The sequence below is a fragment of the Alosa pseudoharengus genome, unplaced genomic scaffold (genome assembly GCF_046254945.1).
Source record: "Alosa pseudoharengus isolate Yale_2024_CS ecotype anadromous, Long Island Sound unplaced genomic scaffold, YU_APseudo_1.1 YU_APseudo_1.1_scf_18, whole genome shotgun sequence".
Lineage (NCBI taxonomy): Eukaryota > Metazoa > Chordata > Actinopteri > Clupeiformes > Clupeidae > Alosa > Alosa pseudoharengus.
In genome coordinates, this window is record NW_027468650.1 from 17,443,175 (window position 1) to 17,464,728 (window position 21,554).

The window sequence follows — 21,554 nt, forward strand, 5'->3', positions numbered from 1 at the left end:
TGACAGGGCCGGGACTGGCCTGTAGTTCTGTGTGCATGGTAAGGTGCTCGAGAGTATCATGGTGAAGGTGCAAAAAGTAGTCCCAACAGTAGTCCAACAGTTAGGGCTGGGACAACGCGTCGACGTAATCGATTTGAAATACGTCGACGCAAAACAGGGCCGGCCCGAGGCATAAGCGAACTAAGCGGCTGCAATCGAGTTTCTTTCTTTTCTTTTGCAGACATCCCAAGTCTCCCGGAAGTTCCGGGATTCTCCCGCATATTGATAGCGGCTCCCTGACGCCCGCAAATTGGATAAAATCTCCCGGAATCTATTTTTTTTAATCTATATTTTTTATTAACCTGACTCTCGCCAGATGAATTTCGTTCCGCCTAGCTCCACTCATCCATCTGGAACCGATCCATTGGAATGGTGTTTCAGAAGGCTTGGCCTAATCAAAAAATGCTTGCATATGATTGAATAAGCCACTTGTCCGTCATCTATTGACATGCTACTTCAACCACTCACATCGAAGCCAACCCCTGACGCTGATAACAGTCTCACAGTCGCTTCTACGCTATGTCACATCTATGAAACTCCCGCCCTGAGTCCTGATTGGCTCTACCATACAAGCTCGTGCTGAAATCACTCTCAACGGAAGAGGTCCCAGATGGATGAAAGTGAAGCTAGGCGGAGCTAAGCGGAACGAAATTCATCTGGCGAGAGTCAGGTTAGGCTTTTATCTCTTCTCCCGAATTTAATTAATCAGTTCAGTGTATAGGAACAGGAGCGTCATGGCAGAGTCAGTGCCTCATAAAAGTTAAATGTAAGACCCATTATTGAACATATTAATCTGTATTTAAGTAGGCTAAAGTTTTTTTGTTTTTTTGGGGCGGCTTCGTGATACCTCCCTGAAATTACTTTTTGCAGGTTGGGATGTCTGCTTTTACATAATAAATAACGTAAACAAGTGACATCAATGAATGAATAAATGAAACAATTAATAATTCAAAACAAGAAAATTCTGATTTCATGATCAATATGCCTGCCTACCTCTACTGTGTCTGCCAGCCTTTGAGTCACGCGCATAAACTAACACCTCGGGTACAGACAATTCGTGCAGACACTGCATCAAGTTCAAAAATCGGAAGAGACGGTAATGTTAAGAAAAGTCGCAAAAAAGGACGTATCCCTCTGGTGCCGAAAACAAAAAGAAGAAAATGACAGAGGAGGAGAAAAACGAGCAAGATACAGGTATGTTTGCATGATTATTTACAGTATGTTTTGTGCTTGAGGTAGCTAGCTAGCTGTCATGATCTAATATAAGCCATCACCAGAGCTAAATCCCCGCCATCAACAGAGAAATGTCTCCCATTAATATATATTTATCTAGGTGTATTTCAGATGTCAAGGATATTGGGATTGTTTTGGATGTTCAATCAAGCATATACCCTAGCCATAGGTGAGCTTATGTTGCAAATTAAAGTTAGCTAGCTGACTGAAGTGGACATTAGCACTACGGTAGCTACATAAAAACGTAGCTGAAGGCAAATTTACCACAGAGGGATTGTTTCTGATTTCGCACCTGAAAGTGTTGATAGTTTATTACTGTTCTATAATATGTGACATAGTGGTAAGTCTGATAGCAACAGCAGGCTAAACCCAGGCTCCCAGTCCCAACCCACTGACTAGCGCAACTCTGGGCATCGGTAACGTTCCAGCTTCATAGGCAAAGATGGAACAGTACGTGCGCTCTGCTCTAAGATCTTTGGAGAGAGATAGTGTTTGAGAAAATATACCATGTCGGGTGGGGAGACTTCTGTGATGGAAATAAACTTACATTTGATTAAGATAGTGGCAAGTGATGTAGCGGTGCTACCCTAATATTTAGACTGCAGTAGATCACCATGTTAATCGTTACTTTTGATTATGCCTCATTTGCCAATAGAATATGAATTGTTACATGTGGAATTGCTTGTTGATGAGTGATATGATATCAAAATAAACTAATTCTGCTCGATCAAATATGCACTTATGCAATATTTTTTTTTTTCAGAGACACTGTTGAAGTACTTTGGAGCACATCTCTACCACTACCTAACTCTACCTCATCAAGTGTCTGCCTCCATGGCTGATGACACAGAAGGTGAGGTTTTCTTGATGGCAAATGGTAACATAGCCTGTTAATATGACATGACACATTTAACATAGTTTTTGTTTTATTTATTTATGTATTTATTTAATCATTGCAGGTTCGTCCACTGCAGAGTTGCAGATACCTGAAAGCCAGGAACGAAGTAGGAATAAGTCTATTTTTGGATTATTAATGTTTGTCTATTTTGGTTTTATTTTGCAGTTGAAGATTGCTCATTTAATGCACATTTGCGGATTTGTTCTGCAAATCTGTTGAAAAACAAGTCATTAAACGGATGTACTTGTTTACAACAAATACAAATGCTGTTGTATTTTGTTATTTGTCAATTCAACTTCAGTAAACCACCCTTAGTGCTTCACTTTGAATATGAATGTTTCAAATAAATCTGTGATTTTAGTACCCTCTAAGATTAAAAGGTGACAGGGTTGGTGTAAATAACAACTAATACATCGGTTTACCAAACACATGGGGCCAGAAGTCTAGAGCGGAGCCCCAAAACATTTTTGGCATGGATGGATGGATTACTGAATGAGCCTACCGAGTCCTTATGCATCTGTGTCCAGGGGGACAGTAGTTCATAATCAGTCACTGTATTAATACATAACCTCACTGTATTAATTTATAATATGACATTATAGTGTGAAGTTGTCAATTAGCGCCAAGCACAGGTGACTCTGCGTTGTGGGAGGGGGCCCCCAAATCAAATTCTGCTTAGGGCCCACAAAAGGCTCGGGCCGGCACTGACGCAAAATATGCGCACCGATTTGTCAGACCCAAAACGCGTGCTGCCAAATATTTTGAATTTTACACCTTCAGTGTTTCCCATACGTTGACTAATCGTTGGTGGGGTGCCTCGAAATCAAAACCGGCCGTCACACATTGATGTTCTATGTTGTACTATTTAAATTAAAGATAAGATAAAATCCTTTCATTGAGCTGCACTTTTTACGCACGCAGCCTTTCCCTGCCCCGCCCGCTCTCTCTCGTAACGAGCCCGCTGCCCCTCCTCTGCATGTGCATTCAACACAACATATTCACGATTGTTGAAGGATTGTTGTTGCCACATAGAAGCATTGTATAGAACACGGCTGGCTAAATTGCTATTAAATCCGCTTAGCATCATGACCATGCTGTGCAAATTTGTTCAAAACTGCTGCAGTCAAGTTAACTCTGCTAAGATCTTATCACAACATAGTACATTGAGGAGACTAAACTTAGTTAAGTTATGCAATCAAGCAGTATCTCAAAGCTAACGTTAGAATACTGTTTGGATGTTGAGTTTAGCATGCTTACTTACAGCTGCTTGTCAATTTCGTTACCCAGGGCACATTTTATTGACTCTGACACTGAATGTTTGCAAAATCCCGATGTAAATGGAAAAGTGTTTTCCAAGACTCAAAAGTGCTTGTCCCAAGGAGAAGTACAAACTGTTATTTGAACTAACTACTTTATGAATTGCATCCACACATCAGCAGCCTTTTAACTGCGTTAGGAACGAACGTCTTAAAGTGACAGGCACTCAATTAGACCTATACACTACTGAACTACTGAACTGACTAAGAATGCATTACTTTGCACTTGTATAGTCTTTTATTTTGGAATTTTAAGAGCAATAAACATATATTGCAATGTTAAGGAATTCATGTTTTTTTCATTCAGATATATAAATCAACATGTATAAATTGCTATTAGTCAATTAATGGGGAGATAATCGATAATCGAATTGAATCGAAATCAAATCGGACTGAAAAAATGAATCGTTAGATTAATCGATGCATCGAAAAAATAATCGCTAGATTAATCGTTTAAAAAATAATCGTTTATCCCAGCCCTACAGAACAGTGCAATAATAAGGTCTAGAGACAAACATAAATAATATGGACAAATAAGAGAGTAATGTATAATGTAGACAAGGTAATATAAAAACTACGTCAGTGCAAGAATAGGTTGAGGTAAAAGGGTTACAGCCATTCAGTATTGTAGCAGAAGCCATTGGTCATGTGTGCTAATATAGCATGAAAAACAGTGTAGCAGTAAAAAAGTAGTAAAACATTAGGCTGTGGACAGTAGTAAAACAGTAGTAAAACAGTAGTGGGCAGTCAGTACTCAAACATGGAAAGGGTGGAGAGGCAGACAGACTATGTAGAAAAGTCTATCTCTCCTCTTCCCTTTAGTGAAGCATTGAACAGTTCAGTGGCCCTGGGGACAAATGTTCCTCAGCCTTTCAGTTGTGCATGGCAGTGAGCTAAGTCTCCAGCTGATCAAGCTCTTTTGCTTTATAATAGTGCTGTGGAGTGGATGACATTCATTGTCCAAGATGTTGATCAGTTTGCTCAGGGTCCTTTTATCTGATATTGAAGCGATGCACTCCAGTTCGGCTCCCATGACAGAGCCAGCTTTCCTTACTAGCCTGTCTAGTCGCCCAGCATCCTTCCTCTTTGTGCTTCCTCCCCAGCATACCACAGCATAGAAGAGGAAGCTGGCAACAACAGACTGGTAAAACATCCTGAGGAGCTTACTGCAGACATTGAAGGACCGCAGCCTCCTCAGGAAGTACAGCCTGCTCTGCCCTCTCTTTTAGACTTCAGTATTTGCTGACCAGTCCAGTTTATTGTCCAGTTGTAAGCCCAGATACTTGTAGGTATTTACCACCTCCACATTGACCCCATCAATGGAGACTGGTAGCAGAGCGGACTTAGACCTGCGGAAATCCACCACCATCTCCTTGGTCTTTGAAGTGTTGAGTTGGAGGTGGTTGAGTTTGCACCACTGCACAAAGTCCTCCACCAGGCTTCTGTATTCATCCTCCTGCCCATCCCTGACACACCCCACAATTGCAGTATCATCCGAAAACTTCTGCATGTGGCATGACTCAGTATTGTAGCAGAAGTCAGATGTGTACAGGGTGAACAGGACTGGAGAGAGCACAGTTCCCTGTGGAGCTCCGGTGCTGCTGATCACAGTGTCTGAGAGACAGTTCTTCAATCTAACAAACTGTGGCCGCTCGGTCAGGTAATCTGTAATCCAGGATACCAGGTGAGCGTTCACACCCATCTGCAAGAGTTTGTCTCCCAGCCTGAGGGATTGGATGGTGTTAAAAGCACTTGAGAAATCAAAGAACATGATTTTCACAGCACTGTTCCCCTTGTCTGAGGTAGGAGATACAGTAAGTGATGGCATCGTCAACGCCCACTTTCTCCTGGTATGCAAACTGTAGCGGGTCGAGTGCACGGCGTACTTGGGGTCTGAGTATGCACAAGACCAGTCGCTCCATTGTCTTCATCACGTGTGATGTTAGAGTGACAGGCCTGTAGTCATTAAGCTCACTTGGGTGTGGCTTCTTAGAGACGGGGGTAAGACATGATGTCTTCAACAGTGTTGGGACTCGTCTGAGACGGAGACTCAGGTTGTGTTAAAGCCACTGGTGTCTTCATGTGTGCTCATACTGAGAGCCATCAGACCACCCTCCCCTGTCGGTTTCTCCCTCTCTCTCTCAAGTTCAAGTTCAAGTTCAATTTATTTCTTTGTCCCAAATGGGCAATTTGATTGCAGACAGGGTCACATACCACACGACAAGACACAACACACTACAATACAGACAGATATGCACAAAATAATAATTTAGTTGTGATGAATAGGTCTGACAATGCCTAAAAAGTCAGTAAAACCAAGATAAAAACTTCATTAAATACACTAAACTAAATGGACAAATATATATGTTCCTGTTGTGTGCATTCAGTACTTGGATAGAAAAGGGGATGAAGGAATTTTTGTACCTCTGTTTAAAAGCAATAGGAGTTTTAAAATGCATGCCAGATAGCAGCAGCACGTATTTATAATACAGGGGATGGCCTGTGTCTTGATATATTTGTATCGCTTTGTTGAACACCTGCTTATTAAAATATTCGGTGAGACTAACAAACTTCACTCCCACTTTCTTACTGGCCATATTTACAATCTTGGAAAGTGCATTTTTGTCTCTGATGGTGACATTTCCATACCAGCAGATAATGGAGAATGTGAGGATTGACTCAATAAAAGCTTTGTAAAACAATGCCATCAATGTTTTGTCCACCTGAAACTCCTAAGTGGCTAAGTGTCTCTATCCCTCTCTCAATTAAATTCTAGAAAGCTTCATTGGCATGACATAACATTACTGCCAAAGCTCAATTACATACACACACATTACATGCATACAAACATCCTACACAATCTAGACTGTGGTCATAACATCTACATCTTATAACTTATTCTCTTTTATCTATCTATCTATCTATCTATCTATCTATCTATCTATCTATCTATCACATACCACAAATATGATAAATATGATAATAAGAAACAACATAATTGGGAAATCAATAGAAAAAGATAAAGCAACAAAATACAATTCTGACAATAATAACAAACATAGAAGGAGGTTTTTTTTGGGGTAGCTGTGACCTCACTAGTTGTCCCTGAGGTTATGACAGAATATATTGCAATTTTGCCTCATTTGTTTAAAAAACTCAGGGATGGGATAATTGAATTTGATTTAATGAATGAAAGTTTTCTGATTTCAGCATATTAAGTGCATGCCGCAAGAGCCGGAAGTGCAACTCTTGTCTCAACAGCCCCCAGGCTGCAGTGGGACCATAGCCTCTTCTCTCAGGGCATCTGGGTCTGTCTGTGTCTGTGTCTGTCCAGGTCTGTCTGTGTCTGCCTCTCTCCATGAGTCTGTACACGGTCATGGTTTAAGTGTTTTATTATACTCAAGTAAGCAGGTGGTGTGTATTCATGTGGTAGGGCCGAATAGCATTGTAATGAGGGGACTTCGCTCCAGTAGATGATGTGATTTTAAGTGTTTATAATTTGGTTGGGTCTAGTTTTTTCTGGCTACCGTTTCTCTCACTCTCTAACACACACATGCACAGACAGACACACACATGCACACACACACACACACACACACACACACACACACTGATCACTTCCTTCCCTCTGCTCCTGATAGCAGATGGTAGAGTGGCCATCTCTGATCCCCTGTATACCCCTCATCAGAGGAGTGGGGGGGGGGGGTTGATTGGGCATCAGCTGCAGGTGAAGTACCCACCCCCTCCACCTCTCTCCTTCCCCCATGAGGGGGTAATGGTCTGCAGCTGAAGCTCTTCTGCACTCGGGTCTGCTCTCTCCTACTACTCGTCCATGCCAGGGATTCGATGTCGCTCAGCACTGCTTGGTTTCCTGTCTGAAAGGGTTAACCCGCCTCTAGAGTGTGAGAGTAGTTTAATATTTGCTGATTGTGGTGGAGTGGGTGGGCGTGGGGGCTCTCCATGGTCCTGAAAACTCTCGCGCACACACGCTCCACTTCTCTCTCCTCTCATCCCCTCTCCTCTCCTCCACTCTCTTCTCCTCTCCTCCCCTCCACTCCTCTCCTCCTCTCCTCTCATCCCCTCTCCTCCCCTCCCTTCTCCTCCCCTTTCCTCCCCTCTCTTCTCCTCTCCTCCCCTCCTCTACTCCCTTTTCCTCTCCTCTTCTCCCCTCTCCTCTCCTCTTCTTTCCTTTCCTCTCCTCCCCTACCCCTCCTTCCCGTGTGCACTCTAACAAACTCGTTAACGTACCATTGGGCAGTAAAGCGTCCTGCTGCTCCAGCTCAGTGCTGATCGGTGTGAGTTCTCCAAGTTTTTATAGCTGCGCTTAAATGCAGCAGCTCTGAAGTGGCGGAACTGAGTGTTTAAGCGTCAGCTCGTTGTCACGCCGCTGCTCGGCTCCCCGCTCCCTGAAGAAGCAGCTCTCTCTCCACATTCACACAGGCATGGACCAGGTAGACCACACAATGTCATGGCACTGTTTGAATTATGGTCATATCCACTCCTTATGAACTGTGAATAGAAGAAAAATGCACATTTCTATCACATTTCTATAGAGAAGGTTGCACTGCCTGTGGAAAGCTGTGACCCAAACCTTCTCACACTAAAGAGCCCATAGCATAAGAGGTGTAATATATATATATATATAAGCAATCTTCTCCCATACTGTAATATATGTTAGCTGTCTTCTCCCAAACTGAAATATATGGAAGCAATCTTCTCCCAAGTCCCATACTATAATATATATCAGCCACCTTCTCCTGTGCACAAACTCATTTGTTTGAACTGACTTCCACCTAAGGGTTTGACATGGAGTGTAGCGTTGATAGTAGAAACGACTCCTACATTTACATTTTTTCATTTAGCAGAAGCTTTTATCCGAAGCGACTTGCATGTCAGTTATATTACAATGGCCAGTGCCTTGCTCAAGGGCACGACGGTGGATGCCGGGACTTAGAAACCGCCCATCTACCTGCTGTTTCTGATAGTACTGTGTATGGAGAAGAAATAACACACAGCTGTGTGTGTGTGTGACTCTGGATGTGTGTGAGTTTCTGTTAGGGACCGTGTGCATGTGTGTGTGCAGTGTGCTGTCTGCTGCTTACAGATGGAGTGTCATCTCACCTCCACTGACTCAAGACAAAGGCCTCAAGATGCGTGCGTGTGTGTGTGAGAGAGAGTGAGTGAGTTTATGGGGGTGTGGGTTTGTGAGTATGTGTGTGCTGACTTGCTTGTGTGCTGTTGCGATCTGAGACTTTTCTCCAAGTTTTTTGCAAATGTCTAAGACACACCGACATGTCAACTTTGGTACAGCTCTTCTGATACAGTGTGTGTGTGATGGGAATCCTGTGGCAGCTGCAATGACACACGGTATATGTCCAGCTTCATCGCGTGTCATCACGTGTGTGACACATTCTGTGTTCCGCTGCTTTTTGGGATTGTGTGTGTCTTACATTTGTCAGACCAGGTGTCATCATATATTTTCTCTGAATTTCTTTGTTCTCTCTCTCTCTCTCTCTCTCTCTCTGTGTGTGTGTGTGCAGAGAGCAGTGGGTTTGTTGAGCAGACTTTTCCCCCAGTCCCCTGCTGCTGTTGAGGAAGCTGTGCAATCTGGAGTTGTGAAAAAACTGCTGAAGATCCTAAAGGTGCTGTTCAAAAATGTTGCGAACATCTGCTTTTAGCAACCCTAAATAAATCACTCTGGTTATTAAACGTCCACATTGAAATCCCTAAGAAATCCAACATCTGCATTGAAATCCTTAATGAATGACTCTCATAATCTTCCCTTGAGAGGTTTCTGGAGGCCTGATCATAATGCTGGAGTAGTGGGGCAGTAAGGGGGTATCAGTGGGGCAGTTGTGGGGCATTAATGGGGGATCAGTGGGGCAGTTGTGGGGTATCAATGGGGCAGTAATGGGGTATCACTGGGGCAGTTGTAGGGTATCAATGGGGCAGTTGTTGGGTAGCAGTGGGGCAGTTGTGGGGTATCAGTGGGGCAGTTGTGGGGTATCAATGGGGCAGTTGTGGGGTATCAGTAGGGCAGTTGTGGGGTAGCAGTGGGGCAGTTGTTGGTAGCAGTGGGGGACTGACGGGGTTGTTTATCTCTCTCTGCCCCAGGCCCCAGGGCAGGACAGCACTAAGTACTCCATCAGAGCGCTGGCTCATTGCACAACGGTCAGCCACGACGCACGGACACAGCTCTGCACCCTGGACAAGAGTGAGTCTGCTCAAGCTGTGTTTTTATCTATATCCATAGGTGTGTGTGTGTGTCTGCGTGTGTGTGTGTGTGCATCAGAGCTAGTGAGTGGAGCGGAGCGTGAGCGAGAAGTGGATGGAATTTTGTTGAAGCGCGGAGTGCTTTTTAATTTAGAGGCTGGAGCGGCCACTCTGTTCCGCTCCAATTTCGCTCCGATACCGCTCAGTCCACGAGTCTGAGGCATGTCCAAATCCACCTAGAATTCATGTCTTCCTAAACCAAGACCATTTATTTTCAAAGATATTGGCCATAGTAAGTTTGTTGATGGGGATGGAGCTAAATATTTTTTTAAAGGAAACTGAAAGTCATAGGGCCTGCAAGCGTACTATTCCAACCAAACAACTAGACACTAACAATGTAGAGCAAGAGCAATTATGTGGTGATACTGTTCCAGTGAGTAAAGATTCATTTTGGAATTTAGGAAGACACATTTCGCGGAAACATGAGTGTGCTATGGAGAGCAAAGAAAAATGTGAGCAATTTAAATATGCTTCATATCAAGTAAGACTGAAGTAAAACTTGGATGCTAATTCTTTAGGCAATTAATCCCACTGATCCCTTTAGTTTGAGGCTTACTGTATGTGTATTGATGTTGCCAAGCTTGTTCGTTGTTGCACTATTGGTGTTGCATTATCTTTTAAAATAAATGCTCTATTAGTGAAATTGCCATTGCTCTTGGTTCTTTGGGATTGAAGTTTTCTAAGGTGACAATTCGGCTTATAGATTATTTCTCCCTCTCTTAAATTGGAGCGAGCGTGGAGCGATTTCACTGGAGGGGGAGGATTTTTAAGTGGAGCGGGGAGCGAAATTGAGCGGAGCGGCCTGACGTGAATTTGAGCGGAGGAGCGGCCGAGTGAACAGCCACCTGAGCGAGGAGCTGGATATTCGCACCGCTCAGCTCCGCTCACTAGCTCTGGTGTGCATGCGTTCGTGCATGTGTGTTTGTGTTTATCTCTATCTGAATGTGTGTGTGTGTGTGTGTGTGTGTGTGTGTGTGTGTGTGTGTGTGTGTGTGTGTGTGTGTGCAGAGCTGCAGGTCCTGCGGCGTCTGGTGTGTGAGGGCGAGGAGTGTGTGGCGGGGAACGCTGCGCTGTGTGTGGGTCACTGCATGTCGGTGCCTGGGGTGGCCCGTGGACTGCTGGAGACGGACTGTGTCCTGCTGCTGCTGCGCCATGCTGCTGCCGATGCAAACGCTGATGCCCTGCAGCGCAACGCTGCCATCGCTCTCGCCAAGCTGTGCCAAGCTGAGCCCCGGTGAGCAGTGCCACGCTACACACACTCATACACACACACACACACACATATACACACATACACACACACACACACACACACACACACATACACAAACACAGTGCAATGCCGCCATCGCTCTCGCTGAGCTGTGCCAAGCTGAACCCCGGTGAGCAGTGCCACGCCCACACACACAGACATGAACACATATGCACACACACCCACACACATACACACACAGACATAGACACACACACAGCGCATCGCCGCCATCTCTCTTGCTCTCTCTTACCACATACAAACGTGTGCATACACCCACACACACATACACACACACACAGATTCATTTCTACATCTCAACGATTTGGTCTGGCATCCTCTCTGTCAATCAAACAGCACCTTATCTGAAGTGGTAAACACACGGTGTGCTGCAATCAGAGGCTAACCCTGTGAAAGAAGGGGAAATCGAGCTCCCACGTGTCTTTTGCGTGGGTGTTTTGATCCGCAGCGCAGCATCCTGTGATCATGCTGTGTGTGTTGTGGAGAGACGCTGTGCTGCTTTAGAGGAAACACACACAGCAACAGGTGTGTATGAAGATGCAACATGATACACTGCTCATTTTTAATGATGTTTATGCGAGTTGAGCTGAGGTGATGAAAATTCAGATTGAGCGGAGAAGGGTGATGTTGACGTGACGATGTTTACAATAGTAGAATTGACCTGTCGCTAAGCCCCGCCCCCCATTGTTACCGTGTGAAAACTCGGACAAACAAACCAGACTTGAATAGAAATACATTGTGGACAATGGCAGCTGACAGTATATGAAAGCAGGCTTTGAGGACGTTTTGGTCGATAAAAGGATTTACTTTCCTCCAGAAGCTATCAAAAGGGACTTAATTATGCTATGGAGGGGTGTTTTCAAAACTTTAGAATACATACAAGGTGACAAGCAGTTGTGGCGAGTAGCCGTGCAAATCACCTGCAAAAACCACTGACGTTAATGCTAGCTAGCTAGCTAGTGGAAGATTGATACTAAGATGTTAGGTTACGTTAATATTTGATGTAGTAAGAATATAGTAGTTGGTTAATGAGCATTTTCATCTTGGGATTTAACAGGGAACCTGTGCCCACGTTGTTGGCTTAGTAGCCTACATTATGTCGAGCTGTTGCAAACGCGAGAGACGTCCTGTAGGCTACTGTTGATGAAAATATACCCCGTTTTCTAGCCTCTCGGGGTACCGGCTATCAGTATTAGTAGGGGGGATTATCAACAAAAAAGGGCCTAATCGTTACGCGGTGGATAGAAGCACCAAAATTGGTACAGACACTCTTTATGATGTATCTCATCATTTGAGAAGGGGTGCCCAAAATTTCTGGTTCATTTAGGTCATTTTTTAAGAGAAAATCCAAGATGGCCGCCTAAAACAACCCAAGGATGATAAAACATTACATAGTTGGGCATCATGGTTTATTCTGCTACTTTATTATTTTACATTTGATATATATAGAGATGGTTAACAAATAATATGTGCAAGATAACCCATGAAAATAATCTTTCATGCCTTTTATATAGCTTTAAAGGGGGGAAAACAGGCTTAAAATGGTCAGAATGACATGACTCCCCAAATGAATCCTCATCTGAGAAGTTAATTATTTATGTATGCATAACATAAATATTTTTAAAAACTTTTGGAAGAATCACTTAATAATTTTCAAAATACAGTTTATTGCTAAAATGTCCACATGAGCAGAGATCAAGCCCTAAATAGGGACACAACTCATTGACCAAATGTTATGCCAGTGTTAGCATTAGCATTAGCCAATGTAGAACCACTAGCTGGGTTCCAATTATCAAGCTAAATCTAGGCAAACAAAGGCATCCCTAGGCTAATTGTGTCCCCATGATCATCTGGGGTGCGTATTTGTGAATTTGTGGGGCTTCCTGGGGGGTATTGTACCGTTATTTCGGGAATAACATTAGAAGCTACGAAATTTTGATATGTACTGCAGTAACAGTAGCCAGGTGGTATTTATCTGTGCAGTATGTACATTGAGTAAACCTCTCTCATGATACCTTGACATGCAGGTGAGAGAACTAACAGCCTGGGCTTTTAGCTCAATTACTAGGACGCTCGCCTCCCGATCCGAGGTGCTAGAGAGCAAATATACATTCACCAGCTCAAAAAGCGCAAAAATATATGCTCTGTTTTCCAGAGAAGTATACCCTACAATTCCAGCTGTTATTTGTCAAACACAAATGCCATCTTAGTGCCAAAAGTTAACCAAACCAATACAGTGGTGAACTTAGCATGGGCAATAACAGTGGAAAAGTGGGGTGAGCATGCAATCAAACTGATGCTTCACTTCAGCCAGAACTGTCTGACCCACCTGCTGTAAACTCACTCTTTCCTCTCTTTCATGAAAAAGCTGCCAGCTTTGCAATGGTCAGACATGGTATGAATGTTGTAAAAACAATTGACAACAAAAAAGGGCCACCTAAATTCCGGCCAGGTCCCAGTTATGGCATTTGACCAACCACTATACATTTACAAAAATGGTTCAGTGGAGTGATCCAGACTGTTATGGAGAGAGGTTTGTGATGCTTGGTGGGTTGCACATAGAGATGGCTCTATGGAACACAATCGGATAACTTTAGATGGAAGTAGTTGAACAACTGCACTATGTGATAATGGGGTGGCTACCTCTGGAACAGCAGACTCCTTCTAAAGGGTGGGCTGCATAGAAAACCATTTCCAGAAGTAAAAGATGCCTTCATTGCTGACAGCAAATCCTTTTCAACTGCTTAGCCAGGAATCAAACATGTTTGCATTTCTGGAGAAGTACACTTGTGTTCTTTACGATAAGAAAATGGATCTTGAAAAAGTCAATGATCTCAGGAAGGACTTCTCAAATATGTCTTTCAATGGAAAATATCCCTTCCACACTGGCTGCACTGATACAGCATTCAAATAGAGCAGTGTACCAAGCTAGCATTTGGTCCAAAGGTCTGCAGGCTACCCAGTCAGTGCCTTCTCCTGAAAAATATGGATGGACCAAATTAGATGATTTTTGGACACCTTTATGAACACTTTTATGTAAGTATGTAGAGAACCTCTTAAATGTGGCAGCAAAGGTGAGCCTCTGTGCTCTCGAAAGTGCCGATGCCAGGATGCTGGGTTGCCTTGCACAGTGTGCCAATGTGCCAGAGCATGTGAATAGATGCAAATATGCAGTATGTAGACTAGGACTAATATAATCTAGTGTGGTGTTTTACTGTGTCTTAAGAAGTTGCAGGGGACATGTGTGCTTAATTGTATGTTTTTTATGAGAACTGCCTGAGGTGCTTGAGTGTCTGTGTTTATATATATCTACCAATTGTCTCAAGGATACTATATAGCCATAGTGTAGCCGTATTGTCTGCTTAAAACAGAGACACATCTATAAGATATGTTATACCTAATTTCATGCTTTTAGGAGGTTGTGTAGGTGGCCTTTGAAATAGCTGCCAATTGTGTGGATATAGGCAGTGCAGCCTTTTTTTAATTTCTTTAAAAATTCACTTCCCGTTTGAAATTTCTTGGAGTAATCTTCCAGGATAACGTAGGATCACCCAAGGGACATATATCAAATTTCAAGCTTTTAGGAGGTTGTTTAGGTGGCCTCTGAATCAGCTGTCAATTATATAGGTGGCCATTTTGAATTTCTTCAAAAACTCACTTCCTGTTTGATATTTTCGTGGGCACCCCTTCTATGATGTCTTAGGATCACCCAAGGAACATGTATACCAAATGTGAAGCTTTTAAGAGGTTGTTTAGGTGGTCTTTGAATTAGCTGCCAATTTTGTGGCAGGGAGCGCAGCATTTTTCAATTTCTTTAAAAACTCACTTCCTGTTTGAGATATTTTTGGGCACCCCTTCTAGGATGTCTTAGGATCACCCAAGGAACAAACATACCACATTTCAAGCTTTTAAGAGGTTGTTTGGGTGGTGTTTGAATCAGCTACCAATTTTGTGGCGGGGAGCACGGCATTTTTCAATTTCTTTACAAACTCACTTCCTGTTTGAGATATTTTTGGGCACCCCTTCTAGGATGTCTTAGGATCACCCAAGGTACAAACATACCAAATTTCAAGCTTTTAAGAGGTTGTTTAGGTGGTCTTTGAATCAGCTGCCAATTTTGTGGCGGGGAGCGCGGCATTTTTCAATTTCTTTAAAAACTCACTTCCTGTTTAAGATATTTTTGGGCACCCCTTCTAGGATGTCTTAGGATCACCCAAGGTACAAACATACCAAATTTCAAGCTTTTAAGAGGTTGTTTGGGTGGTGTTTGAATCAGCTGCCAATTTTGTGGCGGGGAGCGCGGCATTTTTCAATTTCTTTAAAAACTCACTTCCTGTTTGAGATATTTTTGGGCACCCCTTCTAGGATGTCTTAGGATCACCCAATGAACACACATACCAAATTTCAAGCTTTTAAGAGGTTGTTTAGGTGGTCTTTGAATCAGCTGTCATTTGTATGGGCGGCCATTTTGAATTTCTTAAAAATCTCACTTCCTGTTTGAGATATTTTTGGGCACCCCTTCTAGGATGTCTTAGGATCACCCAAGGAACATATCTACCAAATTTCATGCTTCTATCCATTGCATAACGATTTTTCACATAATCTCCCCTACTATATTACACGTCCCCCATGCAAAACGTTTGACCATGGTTATCCGTCGGGATTTTTTGAGTTAATAAACTCCATAAATAACCATTAATTTGGTTTCCTATGGAGTTGTCCGAGCTGATGTCCGAGTCCCGTTGAGGCTGGACTGTCATTGGCTCATCAGCGTTCTAAGGGTGGCGCTTAGCGACAGGTCAATTGATTCCAGAGGGACGATGTTTACGACAATGTTTACGTTGTCCAGAGGGCTGAAGTTTACGTTAGTAGAGATGACCAGAAGGATGATGTTTACATTAGTAGAAATGACTCCAGAGGGCTGAAGTTTACGTTAGTAGAGATGACTAGAAGGATGATGTTTACATTAGACGAAGTGACTCCAGAGGGACGATGTTTACGTTAGTAGTGCTGTGCTGTAGTGGAGATGACTCTGGGTCACCACTCCCCAGTAGCTCTCAGATCCAGGGAGGTCTCATGGCCTTTGGAGGATATCCACGCGCTGTACAGATGCTCTGTTGGTGATTTCCATCATCAAGAATTAATCTGCTCATCAGATACATATCAAAACCCATTTCACAGTTCCCACCACGGCAGCTTATCCGTGCACCTCTCTGGGCTGTCAGATAAAACACTATCACTCAGAAACAAATGGATCATTTTGCTGCCAAGTAGCATTGAATTGGCCGTAATTGGGATTTACATGTTTAGCATTCATCGCACATCCTTCCTCTTATCAGGATCAACTGATTCTCCTCTCTTTCTCCAACCTCTCCTCTCTCTTTCTTTCTCTTCCTCTCTCTCTATCCACCCCCTCACTCTTTCTCCAACCTCTCCGTTCTCTCACTCTCTTCAACCTCTCCTCTCTCTCGCTCTTTTTCCTCTCTTTATCTCCTCTCCACCTCCCCCTCTCTCTCTCCACCACCCCTCCCTCTCCAACCTCTCTCTCTTTCTCTGTCCCCCTTTCTCTGTCTATCCATCTATATCTTCTTTTCTCTCCTCATTAGGCACATGGTGAGACTACGGGAGCTCCATGGACTAGAGATCTTGCACTCCTGTATAAAGCTCATCGCCTGACCAACCCCCATGTAGGCACCAGCTAACACACACACACACACACAGCCCTCTACAAGCCCCAGTTCTACTGCAGGGCTGCCTACTGCTGAGTGAGTTGTTTCTTAAGCAGAGTAAGTCTGGACCCAGAGGTGGACTCTCCAGGCTCACTCATAAACACACACACACACACACACACACACACACACACACACACACACACACACACACACACACACACACACACACACAGCCCTCTACAAGCCCCAGCTCTACTGCAGGGCTGCCTACTGCTGAGTGAGTTGTTTCTTAAGCAGAGTAAGTCTGGACCCAGAGGTGGACTCTCCAGGCTCACTCATAAACACACAAACACACACACACACACACACACACACACACAGTATACTCCAATACTGCACCTGACCTGACTCCAACTCTGCAGATTCATCTTCAGAAAGAATAAAACAATGCGAAGATCAAATCACAGAGCTGTGGCAGAGATTGATCTCATTCCAATTCTCACCATCTCCGCGCCGGATTAGAACTGTATTCCTTTTGTTATTGTGCTTTGATCCTTTGGTTCTTTTTGCTTTACTGGAAATGCACACAAATAAAAATGTCTTCTGAGGAGAAATGTGACTTTCTTATCTGTGCTCCCTCCTGTCTGTTCCTACATTAAAATGTCAGCTCCAGTTTCATATTGAGTCTAGGAGATGAAGGAGTGAAGGGAGATGACTGTGATGAGCACTGTGTCTTTGTGCTGGCTGGCTCAGCGGTGAGATCTGTCACAGGCTGGCTGGCTCAGCGGTGAGATCTGTCACAGGCTGGCTGGCTCAGCGGTGAGATCTGTCACAGGCTAGTTGGCTCAGCGCTGAGATCTGTCACAGACTGACTGGCTTAGTGGAGATTTTGTTAGCTTGTATGGCTGGCTCCCTCTAGCACATTTACATGGCTTATTTAAATAAACATGCTAATTAATGTCCACTGTCCAACAACAAACAACAGATCTGTCACTGGCACTCTGCACTCAGCCGCAGACTGAAAGGGACCCCAGTCAAATCTTTCCCCTTGTGTTGACTGAACATGTTGACAGCCATCTCTGTTTTCTTTGTGTATGTGTGTGTGCAGTAATGTAATCCATGTGTAAAGGAGGCGAGGCAGAGGCCATCAGTGTTTCCTCACGACCGCATGCCAGTGCTTCTCTGATCATGTGTGTGTGTGTGTGTGCTAAATGATAGTGTGTTTACTTCAGCTTCTGAGCTGAACCAGAGACTTTCTAATGTGGAGACACAGCACTCAAAAAATACTCCATAGAAATGCATGGGGCTAGTTTGTCACGCCAATATGGCCGTTGTCTACACATATCCCACCCCTTCCTCGGCAAAACGTCGACATGTGAATACATTGAGCCAATCATGTGGTGTGATGTGAATACATTGAGCCAATCATATGGTGTGTTGTGAAGACATCGTGCCAATCATGTGTTGTCCCATCCAGGCCACTGATGGGCATGCCTGGCCTGGCAGAAGCTGCTGGTAGATACAGCTTTGATGGGGATCTCGAGATCAGCAGCTGACTTGACTGTGGCTCACCTTAAAACTGATGCTGCAGTGTCATGATCATTTTGGCAGGCCGCAAAATGGAGGAGCCGCCTGAAAAGTACTGTACGTCTCCGCTGACCCTCTTCGTTGTATTCCTACTGTAGGTGGTAATACAGTGTTAGCTTGCCTCATCAAGGTCCTTTGAATAGAAACCTTTGGGCACGCATTTCCCACTTTAGGTGAGCAATGAACTCTTCCAGCTGTAGCTTTACAATATGATCTTCAATCTGTCACAAAGTGTCGTCATCTCCTTCACACTTCTGATACCAATGTGTCAGAGCCAGTACCAGTACCAACCGGCTTCAGCTTCCCCGTTGTGAGATTGGTCATTATAACGCTGCAAAAACAACCAATCGAATAGATGCAAACAGTGCCGGCCCGATCCTTTTGGGGGCCCTAAGCAGAATTTGATTTGGGGGCCCCCTCCCACAAGTCACCTGTGCTTGGCGATAATTGACAACTTCACACTATAATGTTATATTATAAATGAATAGAGTGAGGTTATGTATTAATACAGTGACTGATTATGAACTACTGTCCCCCTGGACACAGATGCATAAGGACCCTCTCCCCCTACCCTATTTGTGCAAATGTGGGTACAAACGGGTGTGTGTGTGGGGGAGGGGGGGTTCTGCGGGTACTTTTTTCTGGGTGTTTATTTACACCAACCCTGTCACCTTTTAATCTTAGAGGGTACTAAAATCACAGATTTATTTGAAACTTTCATATTCAAAGTGAAGAACTAAGGGTTTTTTACTGAAGTTAAATTGACAAATAACAAAATACAACATTGTTTGTATTTGTTGTAAACAAGTACATCAGTTTAATGACTTGTTTTTCAACAGATTTGCAGAACAAATCCGCAAATGTGCATTAAATGAGCAATCTTCAACTACAAAATAAAACCAAAATAGACAAACATTAATAATCAAAAATAAAATGTCCCAAAAAATAGATACTTATTCCTACTTCGTTCCTGGCTTTCAGGCATCTGCAACTCGCAGTGGACGAATCTACAATGATTAAATAAATACATAAATAAATAAAAAAAACTATGTTAAATGTGTCATGTCATATTAACAGGCTATGTAACCATTTGCCATCAAGAAAACCTCACCTTCTGTGTCATCAGCCATGGAGGCAGACACTTGATGAGGTAGAGTTAGAGATGTGCTCTAAAGTATTTCAAGTGTCCCTGAAAAAAATAAGTGCATAGTTGATCGAGCAGAATGAGTTTATGTTGCTATCATTACTTACACTCATCAACAAGCAATTCCACATCTAACAATTCATATTCTATTGGCAAATGAGGCATAATTGCAGTATGGTGAACACTTAACATGGTGATCTACTGCAGCCTAAATATTAGGGTAGCACCGCTACATCACTCGCCACTATCTTAATCAAATTTAAGTCTATTTTCATCACAGAAGTCTCCCCACCCAACATGGTATATTTTCTTATAAACACTACCATCTCTCACCAAAGATCTTAGAGCAGAGCGCACGTACTGTTCCATCTTTGCCTATGAAGCTGGAATGTTACCGATGCCCAGAGTCGCGCTAGTCAGTGGGTTGGGGTTGGGACTGGGAGCCTGGGCTTAGCCTGCTGTTGCTATCAGACTTACCACTATGTCACACATGATAGAACAGTAATAAACTATCAAAACTTTCAGGTGCGAAATCAGAAACAATACCTCTGTGGTAAATTTGCCTTCAGCTACGTTTTCATGTAGCTAGTGCTAATGTCCACTTCAGTCAGCTAGCTAGCTAACTTTAATTTACAACATAAGCCCACCTAGGGTACATGCTTGATTGAACATCCAAAACAATCCCAATATCCTTGACATCTGAAATACACCTAGATAAATATATATTAACATTTCTCTGTTGATGGCGGGGATTTTGCTCTGGTGATGGCTTATGATCATGACAGTTAGCTAGCTACCTCAAGCACAAAACATACTGTAAATAATCATGCAAACATACCTGTATCTTGCTCGTTTTTCTCCTCCTCTGTCATTTTCTTCTTTCTGTTTTCGGCACCAGAGGGATACGTCCTTTTTTGTGACTTGTCTTAACATTACCGTCCCTTCCGATTTTTGTACTTGATACAGTGTCTGCACGCACTGAGGTGTCTACTTTATATGCGCATGACTCAAAGGCTGGCAGACACAGTAGCAGTAGGCAGTATATTGATCATGAAATCAGAATTTTCTTGTTTTGAATGATTAATTGTTTCATTTATTCATTCATTGATGTCACTTGTTTATACGATGTTTATATTTATTATGTAAAAAAAAAGAAGAAACTCGATTGGGGGCCCCCTGGTGACCTGAACCAGAAATGCACCTTTTTATATATATATTCCCTCTATCTTCTGGTTGAATTCTAAAAAAGATAATGAGATATAAACATATATGGTCATCATAACATTTGTAAAACAACAAATCTAATGGGTGCACAGTATATGAGGTGTGTGTGTATCAGGGATGCAAGCAGTGTGCTTTTCGGCGCCTCTTTTAGGGGGGGGGGGGGGTTGGGGGTCTGATCATCAGGGATGCTTTCCGGCGACTCTAGCTTTTTTCACATCATCTACCGCAGGCTACCAGAGGAACCAGAGTGATTCTCATATGGGCCTGCTGGTTAAAGGGATATTCCACCATTTGGGGAAATACATTCGTTTTCCACCTTCCCTTGAGGTAAACAATTGAGTTTTACCTTTCCCCAGTTCATCCAGCCGTTCTCTGAGTCTGACAGTAGCACCTTTAGCCCCAGCTCATTGAATCAGATTAGACCGTTAGCTTATAGAAGAGATGCTAACGGTCTAATGGACTGGACTATCTTCAACTGTTTTTTTTTTTCCCGGGGGGGGGGGGGGGGTTGTGTTTCTCTCTTTTTTCACCACACGTGTGTTTGCATCCCTGCTGTGTGTGTATATGAGGTGTGTGTGTGTAACTGTTGCGTTTCAGACTATAAAAGCATCTGAAGCTCCCGGAGATGCCTGATCATCACCATGAGCAGAATGCTGTGTTCCCAGCTGCTTTGCCTCCAGCTGACAGGTACGTAATTTCCTCTTCTCCTCTCCTCCTCTTTGGGTTATCAGTCCTCAGCGCTGTCCTGTCAGAAGCACTTAAACCTGCAGCGTCTGATGGCCTGTGTTCTACGCTAAGCTGAGACAAGCTTGCACAGAAAGCTGGCACCACCCTCAACAGCCTGAGGCCATTTCAGCTTCGTTAGGTTTGAGGCAGGGATCTCCTTAATTGGCAT

The 21,554-nt window shown here is 43.4% G+C and overlaps 1 protein-coding gene across 1 annotated transcript in view; it reads left to right on the forward strand.

Moving 5' to 3' along the window:
• The window catches only part of ttc12 (tetratricopeptide repeat domain 12), a 56,125-nt gene extending 39,417 nt beyond the window's left edge, over nt 1-16,708 (forward strand). The window contains exons 17-20 of the mRNA XM_076291124.1: nt 9,027-9,128; nt 9,601-9,700; nt 10,768-10,993; nt 16,639-16,708. Coding sequence (XP_076147239.1) covers nt 9,027-9,128; nt 9,601-9,700; nt 10,768-10,993; nt 16,639-16,708 — 498 coding nt within the window. The remainder of the gene's footprint in view (nt 1-9,026; nt 9,129-9,600; nt 9,701-10,767; nt 10,994-16,638) is intronic.
• The last annotated feature ends 4,846 nt before the right edge of the window (nt 16,709-21,554 follow it).